General features: G+C 40.7%; 1 protein-coding gene across 1 annotated transcript in view; it reads right to left on the reverse strand.

The window, feature by feature from the left end:
* The window catches only part of SCFD2 (sec1 family domain containing 2), a 241,667-nt gene that overhangs the window by 173,178 nt on the left and 45,929 nt on the right, over positions 1 to 22,560 (reverse strand). The window contains exon 4 of the mRNA XM_060246351.1: positions 20,956 to 21,131. Within this exon, the coding sequence (XP_060102334.1) occupies positions 20,956 to 21,131 (176 nt within the window). The remainder of the gene's footprint in view (positions 1 to 20,955; positions 21,132 to 22,560) is intronic.

Genomic DNA, 22,560 nt, shown 5'->3' on the forward strand with positions numbered 1-22,560 from the left:
CTGAGAATCCAGACAAAATGCGATCCACTGGAGAAAGAAATGGCAACCCACTCCAATATCCTTGCCAAGAAAACCCCATGGACAGTAACAAAAAGCTAAAAGATATGGTCCATGGGGTCGGAAAGAGTTGGAATTGACTGTGTGACTGAACAACAAAAAAGTTATATACACGTGTGTGTGTGCATGCACAGGCGCACACAACTTCTAGCTCCCAGGCTACAGTCTGGAGCATAAAATGGTCCTCAAAGATTTGGTCATTCTTAGACTTTTTTTTATTAAATTGAACAACATGGTGAAGGCTTTTGTTTGGCAAGGAAAAAAAACGAGGATCAAATGGAAAATTTTAGGGGATAAAAAAGAAAATGGTGGATTAGGTTTGCCAGATTGGGAAAATTATTATATTGCAAATGTGACGGTCTGGTTGAAAGACTGGATTTGTTTGGAGAACAAGAGAGTCCTTGCATTAGAAGGATTTGATCTCTCAGCAGGTTGGCACGCAAATATGTGGTACATAGAAAAAGGTCATAGATATTTTACTAATCACTTAATCCGTAAAGCTTTATTTAATGTTTGGTTGAAGATTAAAAGGACAATTTATAGTTAGACACCTAGGTGGATATCTCCGGGTGAAGCATCAATTATGCGACTTTTCTAAAGTGGTCAGATATCAGGATTTGTTAGTTAAGAAAGATATGTTAAGGAAGCAGGAAGACTTAAAATCTAGAGGGATAATAATGGACTGGTGGTCATTTATGCAGGTCATGGCCAAATTCAATAAAGATAAGTTAACGGGTTTCACAAAAGGAAACTTTGATTTTGATAAAATACTGTTAACTAAGGAGGATAAAACGATTAATAAAGTCTACAATTATATGATGAATTTGAAATTGGAGGACGAAATGGTGAAATATCAATGATTAAATGGTCACAAAATTTGGGGAAGAACATTGATTTAGAACAATGGTCACAATTGTGGAAAAATAACTATAAAATCATTAAGACCATAAGTTATAGAGAAAACTTTTTAAAAATGTTCCACAGATGGTATATAACACCAGTCCACTTATCAAAGATTAACTCTAGTTTGTCACCTAAATGTTGGAAATGTGGAATTAAGATCGGTACGTTTTATCATTCATGGTGGTCTTGTAATGTTGTAAATAAGTTTTGGGTGAGAGTATATGAATTCTTGAAGGAAGTGTTATGTATTGATTTTCAATTTAAACCCGAGGTTATGTTATTATCTTTGATTACAAATGAGGTACCTAAGGAAGTTATGTATTTGACAGTCTATATTCTTACGGCTGCTAGAATTTTACTCGCCAAATATTGGAGACAATTAAAGTGTCCAAATTTAGAAGAATTGGTTGATAAAGTGCTTCAGGCTGCTGAAGCGGATATACTCTCGGCCCTTTTGAAAGAGGAGTCCAAGACAGCAGCGAGTAGTAAATGGGAGAAAATATATAGGTGGGTTAGTAAGAAAGTAAAAGAAGAAGGAGAGGGAAAGATATTAAGTAAATGGGGGAAATGAATTAATGATAAGAAAAGGAGTATATAAAAGAATGATGTAAGAATAGATGCTGAAAGTCATCTCCACTCTCTTTTTTTTTCCTTTGTAGTTTTGTTTTGTTTGTTAAGTAAGGTAAATTAATTATGGGGTAATTATGTTTAGTTAAGCAGGAAATGAAGTAGACAAACTGATTATGTATGAAGACTGGTATGAAGCCAAGCTGTCGATGTAATATAAGGTGGTTTTGCTAATAAAAAAATTACAAAGTGAAAAAAAAACTTGGTCATTCTTAATCCGAAACACAGATTTGTCTAGGTTTTAAAAAAAAATTCAGAAGACCCCCTCCACACTCCCTTATCTTTCCTTTTCCACCTGCACTGCTACATACGAATTATTTACATAATCTGCGTATAGCCACCACCATGCTAGGTCTATCAGATCCAGCAACCTATTCTACATGGAAGCCAACCAGATGCCCATGGAAAAATCTGTTCATGTGTCACTGTTACAACCTAAGGAACTGCTAGTATTACAGGAAAATCACCACTTTGAACATAAGACATTGCTTCCAACTTTCCATATTTAGCCCACACGTTCGGTCTCCATTGATATAATCACAAGCACATGCTCCTTTGCTTGTCCCCCATGAATTGAGTCTAGCCATTTGATAGCTTATACCTTTCAGGCCACGAGCCCAGCAGTTGCCTCTTGGTAAAACAACTAAGCAGCCAATTATCCAAAACCAACTAAGTCCAGAATGGAATAACTCTGGAATTACAAGATCACTTGTTACAGAATTAAGTTTGCCTACTAAAAGACACTTTAAGACGAGGTTTTACAGGATGACATTTGTTCACCTGTTGAGGGCTCCTGAGCCTACATCCGTATTCACAGTCTAGATCAGGGGTGTCGAACTCATTTGTTATGAGGGCTGGTTCTGACATAAATGAGACCCTGTCGGGCCGGGCCATGTTGAGTTGGGCTGGGCCATGTTGGGCCAGGCAATGTGTATACCTATTTAAGATTAGGTAGCAGATATAAACTTTACAAAGGACACAAACACAATTAATTTTTTTAAAAAAAACCCACCTTAAAACATGTTTAAAACGTTAGCACCTGTTGTTCTTAAAGGTGCTTTCTTTGCATTTCTCCCATGGGATCTAGGGAACTGAGCAAAAACAGCTCTGGCTCTTTCCTTCCTTCCTCAGGGGACTGGAGGGAGAGGAGCCTCCCTCAATAGAAGGAAGAGAGGCTTGGTTCAGTAGCTCAGCTGTGCAACTGAAAGAGCCTGGAAAAGCAAGCTCTACCTTCCCCCCTAAGGGAAGGGCCTCAGCCATTGGAGAAAACAGAGGTTTTGCTCTGTGGCTCCTGTGCTATTGAGCAAGCCTGGCAAAGCAAGCTGTGATGCAGAAGGAAGCAGGACAGAGAAGGAAGCAGATGACAGTCAGGTACTTGAGGGCCTGATAGGAGCCCTTCGGGGGCCTGATTCGGCCCCTGGGCTGCATGTTTGACACCCCTGGTCTAGATGAGCCTCAGGAATTTTCGGTCCGTACAATTATATGGCCATATAAATAGCATTTTGTTTGGAAATTGCAACCAGTCTCTAAGTAGTAGGGGGTTAAGTCAACTTGCACAGGCTAGTATGGAGGACTGTAAGAAAGCAGCCGATCCTCTGCTCAAGCACTGGTGAGAAATTTCTATCACTCCTGCTGCACAGCAATTTATGAATGAAAGCCACAAATGATAATGGCTTCAATCTTGAGGACCTTCATCACTTCCCATCTCCTGCTACAGCTCAAAATGTCCTCTGCAATGAAGTTCCTAGAGGAAATTCTCCCAGCTCTGAGGAGGCAGCCAGAGGTATATAGGTGGAGGAGGGAACAGTTGAATATAATCCCCCTTCTGTTGAAGAAATGTTCTGCTGGATCTAACCCAACAATGATAGATGCAATATCAGTCCCACTGCTAAATCCCTTAAATCTAAAACTTTACTGTACTAGCATACTAGGGGATGCTGGCAGGAAGAAAAAGGCAGGAGCTTCTTGAAAAGAAAAATGGTTGTTTTATCCCTGTTTTTCCTGCCTACACACAATATCTTATGTTATGTACTTAACATGCAAAAAGTAGGGGAAAGATCTAATCTCAGCAGCGGAAGAAAACTAGAAAATATAGAGTTTTATTTTTATGCTGCCTATTTTGGAAGATTAGTACAGTTTATTCAAAGGGGAAACAATATACTTTTCTCTCAAAATGAGTGTCTAGAATCCTTCAGTAGTAGGGTTGCCAAGACCCTACTCTTCATCCCCCGATGGGGGACATTCATGCACGTGCATCGTGTGCGCGAGATGAATGATGTCACCTGGAAGTGATGTCATCAAAATGGCGGTGCCCGTGCAGGGCTGCTCTAGGTGATTCTGGGGAAACTCTATGGTTTCCCTGGGTGCTCTAGCCATTTGGGAGAATAAAACTCTATGGTACAAAAGTATCATAAAGTTTAACCTCCCAAATGGCTAGAGCATCTGAGAAAACCATAGAGATTCCCCGGAAACGCCTAGAGTGGCCCTGCATGGGCACCGTCATTTTGATGACGTGACTTCCGGGTGACATCATCGCAGAAGGATGTTCCTGCGATGAGAACTTCCTGGCCGGGAGATTCCCCGCCTGGACCGGGGGGGTTGGCAATCCTATTCAGTAGAGACGGGGTATTCACTTATCACATTCACTACTAAAATATTTCAATAGTACTTCTATCTCCATTTATTTTGCAGAAAATAGTACTGCAAATGCTTAGCAATTTGTCTCTCCCCTCCCCGTAGTTACTTCCATCCTCCTCAGAGTCCCTCCCTTTTTTGAGATGCAATTTCCTGCCTTCATTAAACTTTTAGCCTCATCCTTGTTTTTCCTCAGTGGAACCTGTCAGATTAAGTTCTTGATTTTATTATGCCATAAATGGAAGGCTTAAAAACAAACTAACATCCTCTAATGACATATTAAATACTTATAATTGCCAGACGCCAAATTTTCTAAACAAAGATACACGCAATTTGTCAAGATATGCTATCAGACAACAACATATTGCTACATCTGCGGTCAACTAAAGAACAAAAAAACCCTAGTTATTTTGACTCATTTCAGTGGCAGTGTTGGTCATGGAACAGGAATAGGATACAGAAACCATTTAAAGAAATGATTCCCCGAAAGACAGAAAACAAGCCTGAATTTTGGCACTAATCTCTACAAAAGTTACAGCAATATAGAGTAGTCATTTCCACATCCTGTTTAGAACTTTCAGTCAAGGGATTATTAAATGTTAAGCTGAACCTGAAAAGTTTGATAATTAAAAAAAGGAATAGACTAACCATGCACCACCCATGAGAAAGCCTGGTGTCAGCAACATCTTCATTATATATATATATATATATATATATATATATATATATATATAATGAAGATGTTGCTGACACCAGGCTTTCATATATATATATATATATATATATATATATATATATATATATATATATATATATATATATATATATATATATATATATATATATATATATAATGATGTTGCTGACACCTGACTTTCTCATGGGTGGTGCATGGTTAGTGTGTGTGTGTGTGTGTGTGTGTGTGTATATATATGTCGACCTCTGGTGACTGACGCCTACTTGGGGCCTGGAGGATATTCAGAGAAGTGGCTGAATAAAGCCTGCCTCTGTCCTCTCAAATTGATATTTCTAGGACAGTCTCCCCATCCAAGTACCAACCAGGCTTGACCTCCTACTTAGCTTTCGAGATTCTGATGAGATCGGGCTTACCCTGGCCTATTCAGGTCAGGGCTTTCCCCTCATATAGTCTTCCAAAAGGATTAGATGCTTCACAAGGAAATCAAAGTGGCAAGGCCAGGGTTTCTTGACCATTAACAGAACAATGTTAAAGCCAAGCCAGAGGCCTCTCAGTCAGGGGCCTGAAAAATATCAGACATACTCCACTAATGAATTGTAGTCACCACCAGGGCTTTTTTTGGTGTGGAAAAAGTTCAGCAGGAACTTGGCATATTAGGCCACAGCCCCTGGCACCAAGTCAGCTGGAACTGCATTCCTGTGCGTTTCTGCTCAAAAAAAGCCCTGGTCACCACTATTTTTATATTTCACAACTTCAAAATCAATAAATGAAAATTATATATATATATAAATTTTTAAATGTTAGATTTTTCAGGTAATTCAAATTTTGATCTTCCTATCTGCCACTATATTTAGGGAAGAGAAAATCAAAATAAAAAGTGAACAAAATAAATTACTAGTACAGACTTCTACAGTGGGGAAAGATTGGTGCAGTCTACTCCCTGCCCTAGCGGCCAGATGGAGAGTCTTTCTTTCTGTAGCTTGCAAAAACAAGAATTTAGTGCTGACCTTGAAGCAAATCGCATGTTTCTTACGAGATCCCAGAAGAGTACTAGCTTGCTGTCTCTGTGCTCCGCTACATATTTATCTCAACCTTTCTCCAAGGAACTCAGGGTCGCCTACCAAAGTTCTTCTCCCTACCATTTTATCCTCACATCAAATCTTGAGACAGCGAGACTGGCTCAAGGCAACCCAGAGAATTCCATGGCTGAGCAGGGAGAAAAACCTGGGACTTCTTGCTTCTAAAATGATACTCTTACAACTATGCCACACTGACTCCAATGCTCCCATGGTTTAGCTGTGCATTGTCATTATACTGGTACATCACCAACCCTCGGATCTGTTACTTCAAGGAGCAACACTTTAACAATATTGATGCCCAAATACATACACTAGATGGGGGATACACACAAGAGGGCTTTATAGGAAAGGTCCCCTGTGCAAGCACCAGTCGTTTCCGACTCTGGGGTGACGTTACTTTCACAATGTTTTCAAGGCAGACTTTTTACGGAGTGGTTTGCCATTGCCTTCCCCAGTCTTTTACACTTTCCCCCCAGCAAGCTGGGTACTGATTTGACTGACCTCGGAAGGATGGAAGGCTGAGTCAACCTTGGGCCGGCTACCTGAATCCAGCTTCCACCGGAATCAGGTTGTGAGCAGAGAGTTCAGATCACAGTACTGCTGCTTTACCACTCTGTGCCACGGGGCTCTTTTATGTGAGGTACAGTAAAAACACTTTATAGAGATGCATTGGAGAGGGTTGTCAGGTATAACTCAGGAAATATCTGGGGACTTTGGGGGTGGAGCCAGGATCAAGGTTGTGACAAGCATGATTGAACTCCAAAGGGAGTTCTGGCCATCACATTGAAAGGGACCACATTCCTTTTAAATGCCTTCCTTCCATTGGAAATAATGGAGGATATGGACACCTTTTGGGACTCATAAAATTGGACCCCCTGGTCCAATCTTTTTGAAACCTGAAGGTTTTTTTGAAGAGAGGCACCAGATGCTATGCTGAAAATTTAGTGCCTCTGCCTCAAAAAATAGCCCCCCCCCAGCCACAGATGCCCATGGATCAAAACCAGTCTCCATAGGGAATAATGGAGTGCCCAGTGGACATTTCCTTCTCCACTGCCTGCTTTCTGATAACCCTGAAGTGGGGGGAGGGCCTCCAAACTGGGGGATTCCCTACCCCCAACTGGGGTTTAGAGTTCTGAACTGGGACCTGGGAAACCCAGATTGAAGCCTCTAAACCAGGAGTAGCCAAAATTGCTTAACATAAGAGCCACATAGAATAAACATCAGATGTTTAAGAGCTGCAAGACACGAATGTCATATGTAGGTTGGTACGTAGGTAGAGGAAGGAAGGAAAATAGATGGAGAGGGAGGAGAGATGGAAAGAAAGCAACTTTAACTTTAAATGCATTCTCTAAGCCGCTGGCTGGCTTGGCTTAAAGAAGTGATTTAAAGAGACAAACGCCTTCTTCAATCTGGCCATTGAGATGGTGGGGACTTTGAGAGTCACACAATATGTGTGAAAGAGCCACATGTGGCTCCCAATTCACAGTTTGGCCACCCCTGCTCGAAGCCATGAAGCTCACTAGGCCAATCACTCTATCCCAGTTCAGCCTGTATCACAGGAATGTTGGGGGGGGGCAGTGTGTGTGAACTCCTTGGAGGAAGTGGGAAATAAAAATGTAATAGATAACACCTCCTGTAAATGAAAGGCACTAGAAGTGAAAGTGAGAGAGGCAAGCAAATAAACAACTTTACCCATACAGGCATTGGTTGTGATGTTCTGTTTAAGGGACAGATATCCATCTGTGCCAGAACTGACCTCCTACAGCTGTCTCACAGTTTAAGAAGGTGTGAGGAATGCTTGGGGTGGGGGGAGGGGTTTGCTCATCAAAATATCTCATACAAACTCTCTTGTGTAGTACGCTCTTCATAGAAGAATAAAAGCAAGTAGTCGTTTATTGGATATTCGGAGTGTTTCCTCTTTCAATAATACCTACAACAGCCTTATAAAGTAATGCTACCTGTATTTTACAGATGTGAAACACAGAGATTTGGCTACATCCACTGTATCTGAGTCCAAAACTTTTGAATCATTTGATCAAAACCTTCTGGACTCTGTTCCTACTCTCAAATGATAAAAATGCTCATTTTAACACCAAACTGCTGAGGTTTTATTCCATGCCTTATTATGGACAATGCCTACCCCCTTCTCACACCACATTTTACTTCACAGCTGAAAATGTTACTATTCACATTTCAGCATGACTGTTGCCTTGTTAAACGCTAAATAAAATTTCTGCAAAATTAATGGCATCAGAGAAAAGATCCTATCGGCTCTGATCCTTCCTGCTTCTCTCAAGGTCTATTCTTAGCAACGACATTCAATGATTGGTAGGTGGTCCACTTTCACTGAGCAAAAGAAAAAAAAAGGGGGGGGGAGTGTTTTAATTAGCCGAGAACGTTGACAAAGATTATTCCACAAATACTGGCCGAATCTTCAAACAAGAGCACACGCTGTCCGTTTTATTCACAATAGGGGAAAAAAGTTCTTAAGACAGATTTCGATCAAGATTGGCCTCCCTGCTTGTAAGTCCACATTTGTAATGTTTATGTAAGTGGGGGGATATAAATCTTTTTCAAATGAACCCCACTGTTCTCCAACCAGACTGCTTGTTATAAACTGCCTGTTTCCGTTTTGCCTGCTCCAGCAAGCAACTGCAGCGTCTTGCCCTGGACATACTGGAACTAATTTAATGCGTTCCAGGTTTGATCCCTACTCTGTCTTCCCCACTTTTATGGGTAGATTTTACACAGTGGATTACTGCCGACTTTAACAATGATTCATGTGATAAGTGGGGCTTGATTTGTTTGGGGCCACTGCAGAAATTGTGCTCTGACATCAACAACAACAAAAATCGCCACCAGCAGCTGCTCAAAAGGAGGCAACCCTGGCCGCAAATAAAGGCATGCACACCCAAGAAACTCAGCTCACACATGAAAAGTCACTCCAAAGCCCTGAAACAGAGCTAAACCCTATTGTTGTAGAACAAATGAGAGAAGATTTTTGCAGACTGCTAGGTTTGAATTGGAAGCAAGCCAAACAAGCATCCTGATGAATGAGCTCTGTGCAAAAGGGTTTGTGCTTAACTGTTCAAAACACAGCATCACCACGGGAGGGTAACGGCCCAAACAGCTCTTCCTGCTCTTTATTGTTTCACCCATGATTACTCAGAGAGCACCAGAACAAAAAGCTGTGAGCAGATATGTACATTAAAGGAAGTGAATAATATAGTCAGACACGGTGCAGTTGTAATCAATGGTAGCAATTCTTAACCTTTTACAATACTGCTTTCTCTGTTTACCTCCCAGTATATGGAATTTGTATTTTACTACAAGAGTCATCAATAGTAAAATGGTCAAAGAATGCTCAAAGAGTTCCACCTTCCAAAATCCCCAAAACCAGTAGATGGCAGTATTGTACTAAAATATTCCCTTCACTAGACTTTTCAGCTCTAGGATGGAAAGACAATTTCTCTATTAAATTTCCATTCTTGTCATAATAATTTTCCAAATGCAATAAAGCTACTGCTGAACTAATGCAGACATTTTTACTTTTATTTGCTCAGCTTCATTTGCAGGAGAAAAAATGCTAAACAGTCAGAGATTAGTGACAAGTTTTATTTTATTTCTGCCATCTCCCCCCTAACAGAAATGCAGTTCAGTGACAAAACCTGGAATGATTCGTTTCTGGCTCTTAAAAACAACCCAAAACATAATGAATACTTCATCTTTGACATAAAAAGATATCCTTTTGAGAAAACATGAAGAAATGTTTTCAAAGGTTTAGCACAGACAGTTGGTTGCACTGAGCGCATGAAATTTCCTTCTCTATAACGGAGCTGCTTTATGTTGATAACTGTTGGCAGAAGTGCCTAACAAGGAAACAAACTGGCATTTACTAAGAAGCACCATCTCAAAATGCTTTTTCATTCGCTTTAGGGAAGCAACGTTTCAAAGATGGGGGAAAAACTCTCGTTGCTAGAATCAGTATACCGAGGAGTCTCTGTAACGGACAAAGGGCATATGCTTTAGCACAAACAGTAATTACTTAGTCTTCTTAATTTCTGTTGGGCTAATTGGATGATGGGATCTCTTTCTCACTCTCCAGTTCTCTGGAAGATCACAGATGAGGAAGCAGAATGAATAATAATGAGACTCATAAAGCCACAAGCTTTAACCCCATTAATACTTAGTGACTATAAACAAAAAAAGGGGGCGTGAAGCAAAAAGGACATAGAAGGAATAAAATAAGAGGAAGAAGTACTTCTTCAATTATATCATAAGATTAACATAAGCAGCATTCAACACAATTGTTACCAAACAGAAGGAAGAGCAGGAAGAGTTATGCTCACAGTGAAAATTAAGGTTGTTGTGATGGATCCGTTACGTGATGCAACTGGTGGCTCCAGAGACAAATGGCCATACCTGCTTGGCATGAGATGGTGGAGCCAGCCAATTCCATTGGGATCAGATGAGCATTACAATGCAGATGGGAGTCCAAATCTAGACAGCTTCAAGAGGGGACTGGATAAACATACAGATCAAAGTTGCCCTCAGTGGCTATTAGCCACTAGATGGAACGCTATGTCTAGGGCAGTGCTGCTCTGTATTCTTGGGGCTTGGGAGGGGGGGCAACAGTTGGAGGGCTTCTGGAGTTCTGGCCCTGCTGGTAGACCTCCTGATGGCCCCTGGGTTTTGGCCACTGTGTGACAAAGAGCGTTGGATTGGATGGGCCATTGGCCTGATCCAACATGGCTTCTCTTATGTTCTTACTCTCATCTGCATCAGCAACACATGCAGGCTGTTAACTTTAAAATGTTATTATTAAGCCAATAAGAACAGGAAATGTTTTCCAATTACAAAGACCAGATCAACCTTCTCTTGTCCCTACCCCGTTGCACTTAGCTGACTAGTCGGGGCAGAAGATGGACATGCAAACTACGCATTCAAATGTGGATGTCATTCACTGGCAACTCATTGCTTTAAATGAGAGGCGCATTACAAATTAAGATCTCCCTTATTGGACTGGGGCACCAGTATCTAAAAAGAGGGTGGTACTTGACCAGAAGAGGAACCGCCTTGGTCCCTCAGGGTATAAACTAGCCCTGCATGCCAGGCAAAATAAATTGGGGTACCACTGTTTTGATACAAATGCCAGGGGTTTCTTGCCTCAGGTCTAGTAAGTTCAGTTCTGATATCGTCAACTTTAGAAGAACAAAAGCAACATAAGGAAAACTTATTTATTGTACAAACAACTGGTGGTGATCTTATGCTAAGGAACGAGAAAGAATTTCTCAAAAGCATTTCCTATATCTTGAGACTTTCAACAAAGCTTTGGTGACTGGATTTGTTCCATATTCACACAGGGTTCTATTACCACCCTGCTTCATTTCCTGAAAGCTGAACTACGATGCCCAGAGGCCAGCTCATTAACAGTAGAGGAAATACAAGTGACAGTGATAGAACATAATGCGGGGAGGGGACATTTTTCACCTCTATACTGATAATGTCTTTCAGGTTTGCTCCCTCTGGGAAGCTCCTGCATGTATGGGCTGGGTTTCCCCTGATGTGCAAAGCATACAACTAGGCATGTGGTTCTTCACATCCTGGCAACAGCACATAAAAGTCAGAGATGAGAATGCCAGTGCACAAGTCATCAGGTGTTAACAACGGGCTCAAAGTTTGTTCGCAGCAAGAGAGCGGGTCAACAGGTGTCTCCACAAATATTCTGTACTCTCAGTTAAAGCCATTTTGCAATATATATGCATCAGAGTTAGGTGAGGGGAAACCATTAATTGGTTCTTGCAGTGAAATTGCCAACAATTAAAATAGGGGATCTAGCTTCTGCTTGGCAATTATGGCAAATGGATGTCAGGCTGACATGAGATATATTTTTTAAAAGATGCAAAGAAAAGAAAGACATCCTTCCCCCTTATTGGTTCTCATCTTGCAATGCCTTGATAGTCTATACAGAGAAGCAATTTCAGCTACACAGTGTTTACACTGTCTACTGAATGAATATAGACTGGAGCCTCCATAGCCAACACATATTCATGACTGTAATGGCTACAGGTAGTCAAAAAGTTGAAGAAGGTGACTTCATCAAAACTGGTCCTGAGCCTCTTGATTTAAGAACATAAGAGAAGCCATGTTGGATCAGGCCAACGGCCCATCCAGTCCAACACTCTGTGTCACACAGTGGCAAAAAATTTATATATACACACACACTGTGGCTAATAGCCACTGATGGACCTGTGCTCCATATTTTTATCTAAACCCCTCTTGAAGGTGGCTATACTTGTGGCCACCACCACCTCCTGTGGCAGTGAATTCCACATGTTAATCACCCTTTGGGTGAAGAAGTACTTCCTTTAATCCATTTTAACCTGTCTGCTCAGCAATTTCATCGAATGCCCACGAGTTCTTATATTGTGAGAAAGGGATTTGGCTGCAGCTTCCTTTCCTTTGTGATTTCTTCAAGTTTATGATCCACTTCAGGACAATTTTGGAATAAGACTTGGACTCTGCATTGATATTGTTTACGGACATTAGTTGTTTAATTACATGGACAGTGCTTAGTTTATGAATATACAAACAGTCAGTCACATTTATTTCCTTATTATAATATACCAGAAGTTGGACACAGAAATTGTTGTCGTAATTGTTCTTTACTGATATATTATTATTGTGCCACACAGTTTCCCACTGTTTGTTAACAATTTCAAACTTACTTGATTTTGCTTGGTCTATAAGAGTGCATTCACACTACACCAACTAATGCATTTTACATCCAGATTTTTACTGTGTAAGTATAGCGAAAATCTGGATGTAAAACATATTAGTTAGTGTAGTGTGAATGCACCCACAGACACACACAACTGGATAAAATGACAGCTGGAAGAATGTGCGGTTAAGTGGAATTGTTTGAATCTGTGCTCCGAACGTGTACGCTAGAACACATCAAAATCTCGAACATGAGTTACAAGAACCAGGATAAAGTTCTGTCCATGACCCTTCCAACCTGAAAGTTTTACCAGAAAAAACACTTTTGCGAGAACTAATGAAAGGCACATTTCTGTCAAGACCTTCACTCCACTCTGGTTTTCATTTCAGACTTCTTGCTGTGTCAAAGTCATACCGCAAAAGACGACTGAAGTTTATTATTCAGTCAAAAAGCATTTTCCCCATACTTCTTTAGTCCAGCTCCAACCTAACATGCTTTAAATTTGGCTTAGCATTCTGCATGTCCAACTGAGACTGTATTACCAGCACCTGACAATAAAATGTAAACATATACCAACAACAGGCTTTCACTTAGCACTGTAAAATAAATGAACGAGGGGAAAAGTACAGTGTACTTAATTTTCCTGTCATTCCTACTGTGGTCACATGGGTTGAGTGTAGCCAATCAGGAATCGTTCTATCAACCACCTCCCAAGCTCCTTTGCAGTCATCACCCAAAGGGGTCTCCATCTGACAATGGTAAACGATTTTTAGGAAAACCACCCTTTCCCCTTGTGTTCAGTCCTATTCAAAACAGATGACATTCTCATGAGATGTACTGTACAGCTGTCCAACGTTTAGTCAGAATAGAAAGACTTCAGTCTAGGAATGAAGCAAGACTTAGTTTAGGAGAAAAATACAGAGAACCCAACACAGTATGTTCTTAAAGTAAAGACCATTCACAAGAGAGAATCAGTGACCAGAAGGAAGCTGCTTAACCATTTCCCCCAAACACAATTTATCTATCTATTTAAAATGTTTATACACTCACCGTTCTCTCACAAAACTGGGAACAAAGGTGGGTAACAATAATGTTTAAAATATCAACCACTAGAAGAAGAGATGGATTTTTTTATACCCCACTTTTCTCAAGTCCCAAAGCGGCTTACCATTGCCTTCCCTTCCTCATCCTACAACAGACACCCTGTGAGGTAGATGGGGCTGAGAGAGCTCAAGTTCACCCAGCTACCTTCATGTGGAGGGCTGGGGAATCACACCCGGTTCTCCACATTTGAGCCCACTGCTCTAGACCACTACATCACACCAGCAATAACTTATTTAACTAGCAGTTGACCTTCAAAGCCAATGTTTTAAAAGCACTCATTCAGACCAGCCAATAGCCCTTCTGAAAAGTGCAGCCTTACATCCCCTCTGGAACTGCAGAAGGGATGTGGATCCCATTATTTCCCAGTTGTTTTGAAGTCCAAAACTGAATGTAAAGTTGAGGTTTTAAATAATTTCTTTTTATCATATCCAGCCCAATGAAGGGTTTTAGTGAACTTCAAAGCTTGCCTGTTGTTATTTGGCTGGTTCTAACAAAAGGAATTATGGAGATTGCGTTTCTGGTTTTCAGATTTTACTTTGGAAGAAAAATGTCCCTGGGGGGCATTTGCAAGTGGCAATCAGCAACAGCGAGAAGGACTCAGCCCTTTTCCTTTCACCTGTAGCTGTCCCCTACAAATCCACACCCCCCTCCCATGTTCACATTACCCAGAAAACATGGCTTTAGATAGCAGTTTCTGAAGTAATACATCATTCTGGCCTAAAGAGGGAAAGGAGGCCAATTCTGCATTTTCAGCATAGCTTGTAAGCATGTAGGCAGCTGCTAAAAATCCCCTTTTTTTGCAGACTGAACTTATGTGCATCCCTAGACCAGTAACTACAGTTTCTCATTTTGTGCAAACCAACAAACCAACAAAAGAGTTTTGAAACAAACCCCAGTAAGTTACAAAAATTTCTCTGTTTTTCTTCGGAATTTTTAATTATATTCACAGGCAGGGGTCATTTTATAGGGGGGAAAAGGTGCCGGAGATCACTAGCACAACTCATTTGCATATGCCACAAACTCCTGACATCACTGGAAGGTGTACTAAGTTATATCAGCTCAGCATCTATCTTAAAATGCTTCTGGAATTGTAATTGTCATAATAAAACCTTACTCCCATCATACTTTTTAAAATTACTTTCGCCTGTGTGGCCTGATGAAGATTTCCATCAGTCTGCTTTATATGTTTTGGTTATTTTCCCATTTTCTGTGGAGAAAAATATTTAAAAGTTTATCAAATCTTAGAGTACAGCAAAATTCTCAAAGGGAGGGTTGAACAATGGAGCCCAGAAGCAAGTATTTTTGGTTTTGAGGGGGTAAGAAAGCACAAAAAATTTCGAGGTTCCAGAGCTCCGCTTCTGTGAATTCCTGCACAAAATGAGGCCTGCTCACAGGTAAAAAGAAGACCTAGTATCTAAATATTGGCATTTCATATGCTTCTTTAGGACACCCCCCGCTCCATTGCTGCTATTCAAAGAACCATAGCAAAAGTTCCCTGTACACCTGGGAGCTTCCAAGGCTGCTGTTCTCCCACAGAGGCCCCCTGACTTCTGTATGCCACATGATAAAACTAATTCTGCAATTGGGACTTGAAGAAAACAGTTTGCAACAAAACAAAAGGATCAGCTGTTGAAAGAAGAGAGACTAAAATTCAACCGGATAATCCCAAACCCTTGGGCGAACCTGTGGCAGCGCATCAGATGAAAGACAACACACTTTGGACCGGAGTATTAATTTAACTGATTCTTATCCAAGTCAAAAGGGAGAACATCTGAAAGTGCTCTGCAAACACAAGAAACCAACTCAAAATCCATTTTCCACAGCAACCAAGTCAACAAACATTGCAGGGGGAAACGACATGAGGAAACCCATTGCAAAGCCATCATTCCCAATTATGTAAAACATGTCCTAATACATGCTGCAGATTCAAAATTTCAGAATGTTCTCTGCAATATGAACTTATTCAAGAGCATGGCTACATACATACTTCCAAGTATACAAAATGTAATATTCTTTTCACCAAGTCTCTAGATGTTCACCAGATGTGACATTTGCATCTCTTGCTCATAGGAGGAAGATATGACTATAGCTGACTGTAATAAAATTAGTGTGGTGCCAATAGTTAAAAAATGCTTCCAATAAAACCAGTTATGTAAATTAGTTTCTCTCTCTTCAGGCCATGCTAAAAGTAGTAGTAGTAGAAGACAATGGATTTATATTTTGCCCTCCATCCTGAATCTCAGAGTCTCAGAGCGGCTCACAATCTCCTTTATCTTCCTCCCCAACAACAGACACCCTGTGAGGTGGGTGGGGCCTTTCAAGGACAACCTCTGCCAGAGCTATGGCTGACCCAAGGTCATTCCAGCAGATGCAAGTGGAGATATGGGGAATCAAACCCGGTTCTCCCAGATAAAAGTCTGCACACTTAAGCACTACACCAAACTGGCTGTACCTACCTTATCTATACAATTCCCCCACAAACTGGCTGTACCTACCTTATCTATACAATTCCCTCCCTCTACAGACAACAGTAGGTACCTATTATATATGCTATTCAGGACATTTAATTTGTATAGAAATCTGGCATTCATTATTCATATTGTAAGGATGGAGAACATCCCATCCAATCATTCCTAGAAAAATAGAATAAATAATAGTTTTACTGCTTAGAAAAGGAAACTGAAAAGTCATCAAAAAAATTAAAGTTGCTTGATAAACAAAATGCACAGTGTGGGAAACTTCCATCTTTTTAAATCTATGAGCCTGAGATATGGTTTAGAAGCACAATAGTTATTGGATCTCCATAGCAATTTTCAGGGAGACTACAAAAATGTAAATATGTTTACATAAACCTCTCTCTAAGTGGATAGACCTAGTTGTGCTGTTCCAGAACAATGACCTCTTAATATGCTTCAGTCTCCACTAAAGGGGTTAAACAGATACAGTGAAAGCATACATAAGGAAAAAGACCCTTGGTTAATTAAAGGCTTTTGAGCTTCTTTTGTATCATCGTAAGTACTCATGTAAACAATTTTATGGTCATTATGTCAAATACACAGCTATTAGAAGATAACATAAGTATACTGTTATTTTCGTTATCATTGCGAGCGCATCAACAGGCCAGCCCTAGACTGTCTGACACCTTAGTCAAGGTTAATCTCTGGCGCCCTCCCCCTGCACTGATAATGTCACTGAGTCACATGAGGGGCACCCACTTTGGTGCCCCCACAGGCCAGCACCCTAGGCAATCGCCTAGTTTGCCCAGTGGCAGGGCCGGCCCTGCACATCATATTGTGATGTCAACATCTGACTGGGGAGGAAGATGATTGGTTTGGTCCCTCCCTCTACTGCTAATCACTGATATTCTTCTACAGCAACAATAACAAAAGCAATATGGGGAAGGAGAAACGAAGGAAGAGTAGAGCTAGCTAGCCATGATCATGGCGAGCTCTTCAAACACAGATGTGGTTTTTGCATATACCAAAATGATGCTAGTCCGTGTTCATTTCACAAACAAAGGCTTATTGAACTGTAACAGAACCACTGATCACAGCCGTACTTCTGTAATGTTGAATAGCAACGATGAGATTTTATTTGTTTGCAGTCTGCTGTCAAGATTTTGTTCAAAACTGTATGCTCAAAATAGTGCTGTGTGTCCTACTCAAGAATTGCAAGCATGTAATCCCAAATAATCACGTAATCCAGAGTAACTGCCATTGGAGTTCAGAAAATGAGTGTGTACTTAGGAAGTAAGTATAATGCTGGCAGTGGTGGGGGGGAAGGGTTGCTTTGGTTCCATTTCTCAACCTATTATCATGGTTGAAAAAGCAATGGGTATAAATCCATAGAGGGCTATGATTAGGAGTGCACTCGGTAACAACTAACCATCAAAATGCATATTTAAAACATCTTTGCTTGTCTCCTGCCTTTTCCAAACTTCTGTGTTTTTCTGCATTTGGAACCTACAACAGACTGTTGTCAACAAACCTTTGACCCAGTGGCAAAGCGGTATTTCATTTTAGTTCAAAATACACCAGTCCTACCACATTACACACACACATACTATGCGTACAACCTAGCCAAAGCCAAGTACTTATAACAGCATGGGCTTTACACGTTCCAGCATCACCTTTCATGGATGACAGTCCAGTTCTTCAGATACAAAGAGTGGGTCCTTGAACACTGCATCTGAAGAAATGGACCTATTGCCCACAAATGCTTCTGATGGAACAATTTTTTTTGTTAAAGATACCACAAGACTTCCATTTAGTTTTACTACAACCCACTACATGGCCGTCCTTCTGGAAAATCTCTGCCACTTACTCAGATGTGAGCCACGTTGCGTTCAAATAGATTTATTCTAGGGTTGCTCAGTCCCCCCCAAACCTCCTCAGGGGGATGGGGTGGGTAGCATTGGCAGATCCAGGCCAGGAAACTCCTGGAGATTTGTGGATGGAGCCCGGAATAGGGTGGAGTCCTCCCTGGGTACAGTGCTGTGCAGTCCACCTTCAAAGCATCCGTTTCCTCCAATGGAACTGATGCCTGTAGTCTGGAGATGAGCTATAATTCCAGGGGATCCAGAGGCTGGCCTCTCTAATTCATTCTCAAGAAAATGTACTTAGACTGAGGACCTGGTCTCACTGATTTCAATGGGAGAGAGTCAAGAACAGTCTTAACTCTTCCACTAAACTCAATGTGAAAATTAATCTAAGACATCACATAGTATTTCCCCAAATATTTCCTGCTTACCCTCCCCCTTTTTTTTTTCCTTCTAGAAATCACTCACAGTATATTATGGATTGAAATGTCAAAAAGCCTGAAGTTCTTTTAAAATAAGCATTCATTCACTCCTGTCTTCTATCCTGGCAGTAAGTGAAAGCTGCATTGGCTTTCCTGCCAGGCCAAACCAGCACTGTAGCTCCCTCTGCTCAGCTAAGAGCACAATGGGCAAGCTTGTTCTACTGATAATTATGTAGACAGGGCCTCCCTCCCTTTTTTTTTAGCAGGAACACAGTTCCAGCTGACTTGATGTCAGGGTGTGTGGCCTAATATGCAAATGAGTTCTGCTGGTCTTTTTCTGCAAAAAAAGCCCTGTGTGAAATAATGATGACATCAGGGGGTATGGCCTAATATGCAAATGATTCCAGCTGGGCTTTTTGTACCAAAAAAAAAAAGCCCAGGATGTAGCAATCTATATTGTAGAAGAACCAGGCCATTTAGTATCACAGACAGTCTGTTACCAAAGGATGAAGATGCAAGGACCTAACAGATCACCAAAGCACTATGAAGGGAATCTACCAGGTAAGAAGGTAAGATCAGGGATAAAAATTCTACCAAGACTGTATGAGAATATTCAAATTGTAACTGACAGCTTAAAATCTTATGCAGATACCATTGCATCATATTTACCAAACCCAAAGGAAGATTTTACAAAGCAGGAAGAATTCTTGTTCTTGGTTCAAAATAAAGACACTGCAACCAAAATATATTCATTTTTGTTAAATCAAGAATGAATTGATTTCATATATCTTGAATAACTGAAATACATTCCTGGGTAGGGTAGTCCCTAGAGAAAATTAGTAATTGATTTGAGAGAACACTCCATCAAATATTATGTCAGCAGCATTACTCCTTATAGACTCTTTTAAGATCTTTATAACAAAACAAAAGATCAATGGTCAACAGTATGATGAGTGACAAAGATGTGGTGAATGATTCCCAGACTAATTTACTGCATATGTTTAGGACATTTGGTCATGTCAGTTATCATTAGAGCCAACAATTTTAACTTGCTTGCTTTTTAACAAAAATATAGTGAATCACGTGGATAGTCTTTCAACTGCAGCAAGAATGTCTATTTCAGCTAAATGGAATGAAAAAAAAATCCTCTTAGAAATGTAGACTGGTTTCTTAGAGTTTGTAATGTAGCTTATTTTAGAAATGGACACCATATATTATATACCGGAATGATATATTCAAAGGTAGGAAATAACCCATTTTTCAAAAATTGTAATTTTTAAAAACCTAACTTTGGCTAGATTCTTTTTATGGTTTTCATGGTAGTAAAGATTATATAGAATGTGGATTACTCATGAAAACCTGGTCCCTCAAGAGCTGGAGACAAACTGCTGAGAAAGCTTATGAACATATGAAGGTGCCTTATACTGAATCAGACCCTCGGTCCATCAAACTCAGTATTGTCTACTCAGACTGGCAGCGGCTCTCCAGGGTCTCAAGCTGAGGTTTTTCATGCCTATTTGCCCGGACCCTTTTTAGATGGAGATGTCGGGGATTGAACCTGGGACCTTCTGCTTACCACGCAGGTGCTCTACTACTGAGCCACCATCCCTCCCCTTATAATTTACTGGATCACCTGAAATATAATTGAATTAGTCTGGACGCCATCATTTTATTGTAGATTAGTAGTTTTAAATGGGGTAGTTTTGAGTAATTTAAATGTATATTTTGTTTACGATTATGTTGTAACTCGCCCTGAGCCCGCTTGTTGGAAGGATGGGCTAGAAATAAAATTAATAAATAAAAGTTTGCAGGGCTTTTTTGTAGAATAAGCCTAGCAAGAACTCATTTGCATGTTAGGCCATGCCCCCTGATGACAGCCAGGTGGAGCTGTGTTCCTGTGCATTTCTGCTCAAATAAAGCCCTGGAGGTTTGGGATCAGATGACTACTTGGACTGTAAACTACCATTGTGAGTTGGATGCAGTGGAAGCTTTTGGATAACAGGAGGGAAGGGGTGATTTTGCTGATTCCCCATTCCTGCTGTAGACCTCCAGTTCCCCCCCATTTCCCCAGAGGCAGCATTTGGGGCTGCAGCAGGAGGGGAAAGGCATGAAAGTCCCACTTTGCTGACAAAAATCCAACAGTGGAGACTTGCTACAGGATCTGACCCCATGTATTTCATTCTGAGTTTCTTGGACAGGGACAAAACAGATATCCTCAAATATTTGCTATCCCCCGTAGGGCTTTTTTTTTTTTTAAGCCCAGCAGGGACTCATTTGCATATTAAGCCACACCCCTTGACACCAAGCCAGCTAGAACTGCATTCCTGTGCGTTCCTGCTCAAAAAAAGCCCTGCCCCTCCATAAAAAGTAATAATGCTCACATCTCAAGATACCTGCATAAGTAGCCTTTCAAAGGCTAAGAAGTTGTCCCATTTGGCATTTTGAGGGTGCTTTAGTGTCTGCACGGTGGCTAGTGCAATCGGCAAAAGCCCACAGTGGTTCTCCAGAGCTTCAGGTTTCTTTTTGAAGAGCTGGGTGAATGAGGTGAGCTGTTCAGGGGTGACTCTTCCTGAGGAAGAAAGGAAATTATACATCAGAGATATTTCTCAATAGCAGGCAAAACAAGAATTTAAATAAAAGTCAACAAAACTAATGCAAGACGTCCCATTCGGACAAGAAGGCATCCTGTGTACTCAAATGAACATTGAGATTTCTAATCCCAAACTGGGCCACAGAGGATATGATTTATAGATGCACAGAATGGAGCAATGGATCTGAAACCTGAACTGACTAATGCACTGGTGTGCTTTTTCATACTGCCAAAAATAAAAGCAATCTTTTTCAGGACCCCAAAGAAAGGAGGACAATAACTTGCAGCCTCATGAAACAATCACCAACACCATTCTTCTTTAGAAGGAAAGGCAATGCTGAATGCTTTGCCACTTTAAAATTATTTGGGTGCAAAGAACTTTCAAAGAACTGTATATTTGAACTGTGTTCTGATTCAGAACTTCTGAAGGTTGTGTTGGAAACATACTTGCATTCTTCAGCTTGGGACTTATATGTTTCCTCCACACTAGCTTCTCACCAGGCAGTCCTCTGCTGCAGACTTTGCTTCACCTGGCATTAAGCACTTGGGGGCTCACTGAAACGGCATTGGAATTGTGCAAATTAGAGTGCCAAGTGCAAGAGAAAGCAAACTCAACATTGGAGGTGCCTCCACAGCAGCCAGAAAGAAGTGTGCAACAGGTTAAAGTAGGGAATTCAAAACCTTTCACTGCAGACACAATATACAAGCATTTTGCACTTGGGTAGCTGTAACAGAGCACAAAACATCTAACGAGAAGCAGCCCTTGACTAAAGGCTCCGTGATACCTTCACTTTCCTCCAGAAAGAGCATAATTACAAGTAATATGTTCCAAGATGGATGGATTGATGTTAAAAGTATTGTATTCTTAAAATTCTGTATCCCAAAGGACAATGCAGTCCTTTACTTCGGATTTCATGTATTAATGAGTTGGCGGAAGGGAAAGGTCAGCAACATTGAAGTAGTAGAATTTGTGCAGTCTTTAAATTTGATACCTAGCTAATTTTCTCCTCAAAGACCAATTAATAAGGGAGTCAACTATGAGGAACTGGCTGTGACCTCTTTCCTGAGAATACAAGTCCTGTCAAGTATTTACAGTATTAAACTTCATTCAGCCTTCACTGGTGCCCAAAAAACAAGCTTCCCAAGTTTCAGCTGTCAGAATTAACAGTAAGTGGTTCCTTATGGTCTTATTAGAAGCCTCAGGTAGAGGTGTATGGAAGCAAGAATAGGAGTGTGAAATACCACAGCAAATGTTTCTTTTGCCCACTCCTGGTCCAATAGCTTATCACTGGCCGTAACCAATTATGTGTGTTTTAAGGACAATTCATGTATCTGATGCATAATCATGCAGAGGAAGGACTGTTCTGTTACATGAAGAATCAAACAATGTCTGGGCATATATCCTTTG

Source organism: Heteronotia binoei, chromosome 9 (genome assembly GCF_032191835.1).
Source record: "Heteronotia binoei isolate CCM8104 ecotype False Entrance Well chromosome 9, APGP_CSIRO_Hbin_v1, whole genome shotgun sequence".
Taxonomy (NCBI): domain Eukaryota; kingdom Metazoa; phylum Chordata; class Lepidosauria; order Squamata; family Gekkonidae; genus Heteronotia; species Heteronotia binoei.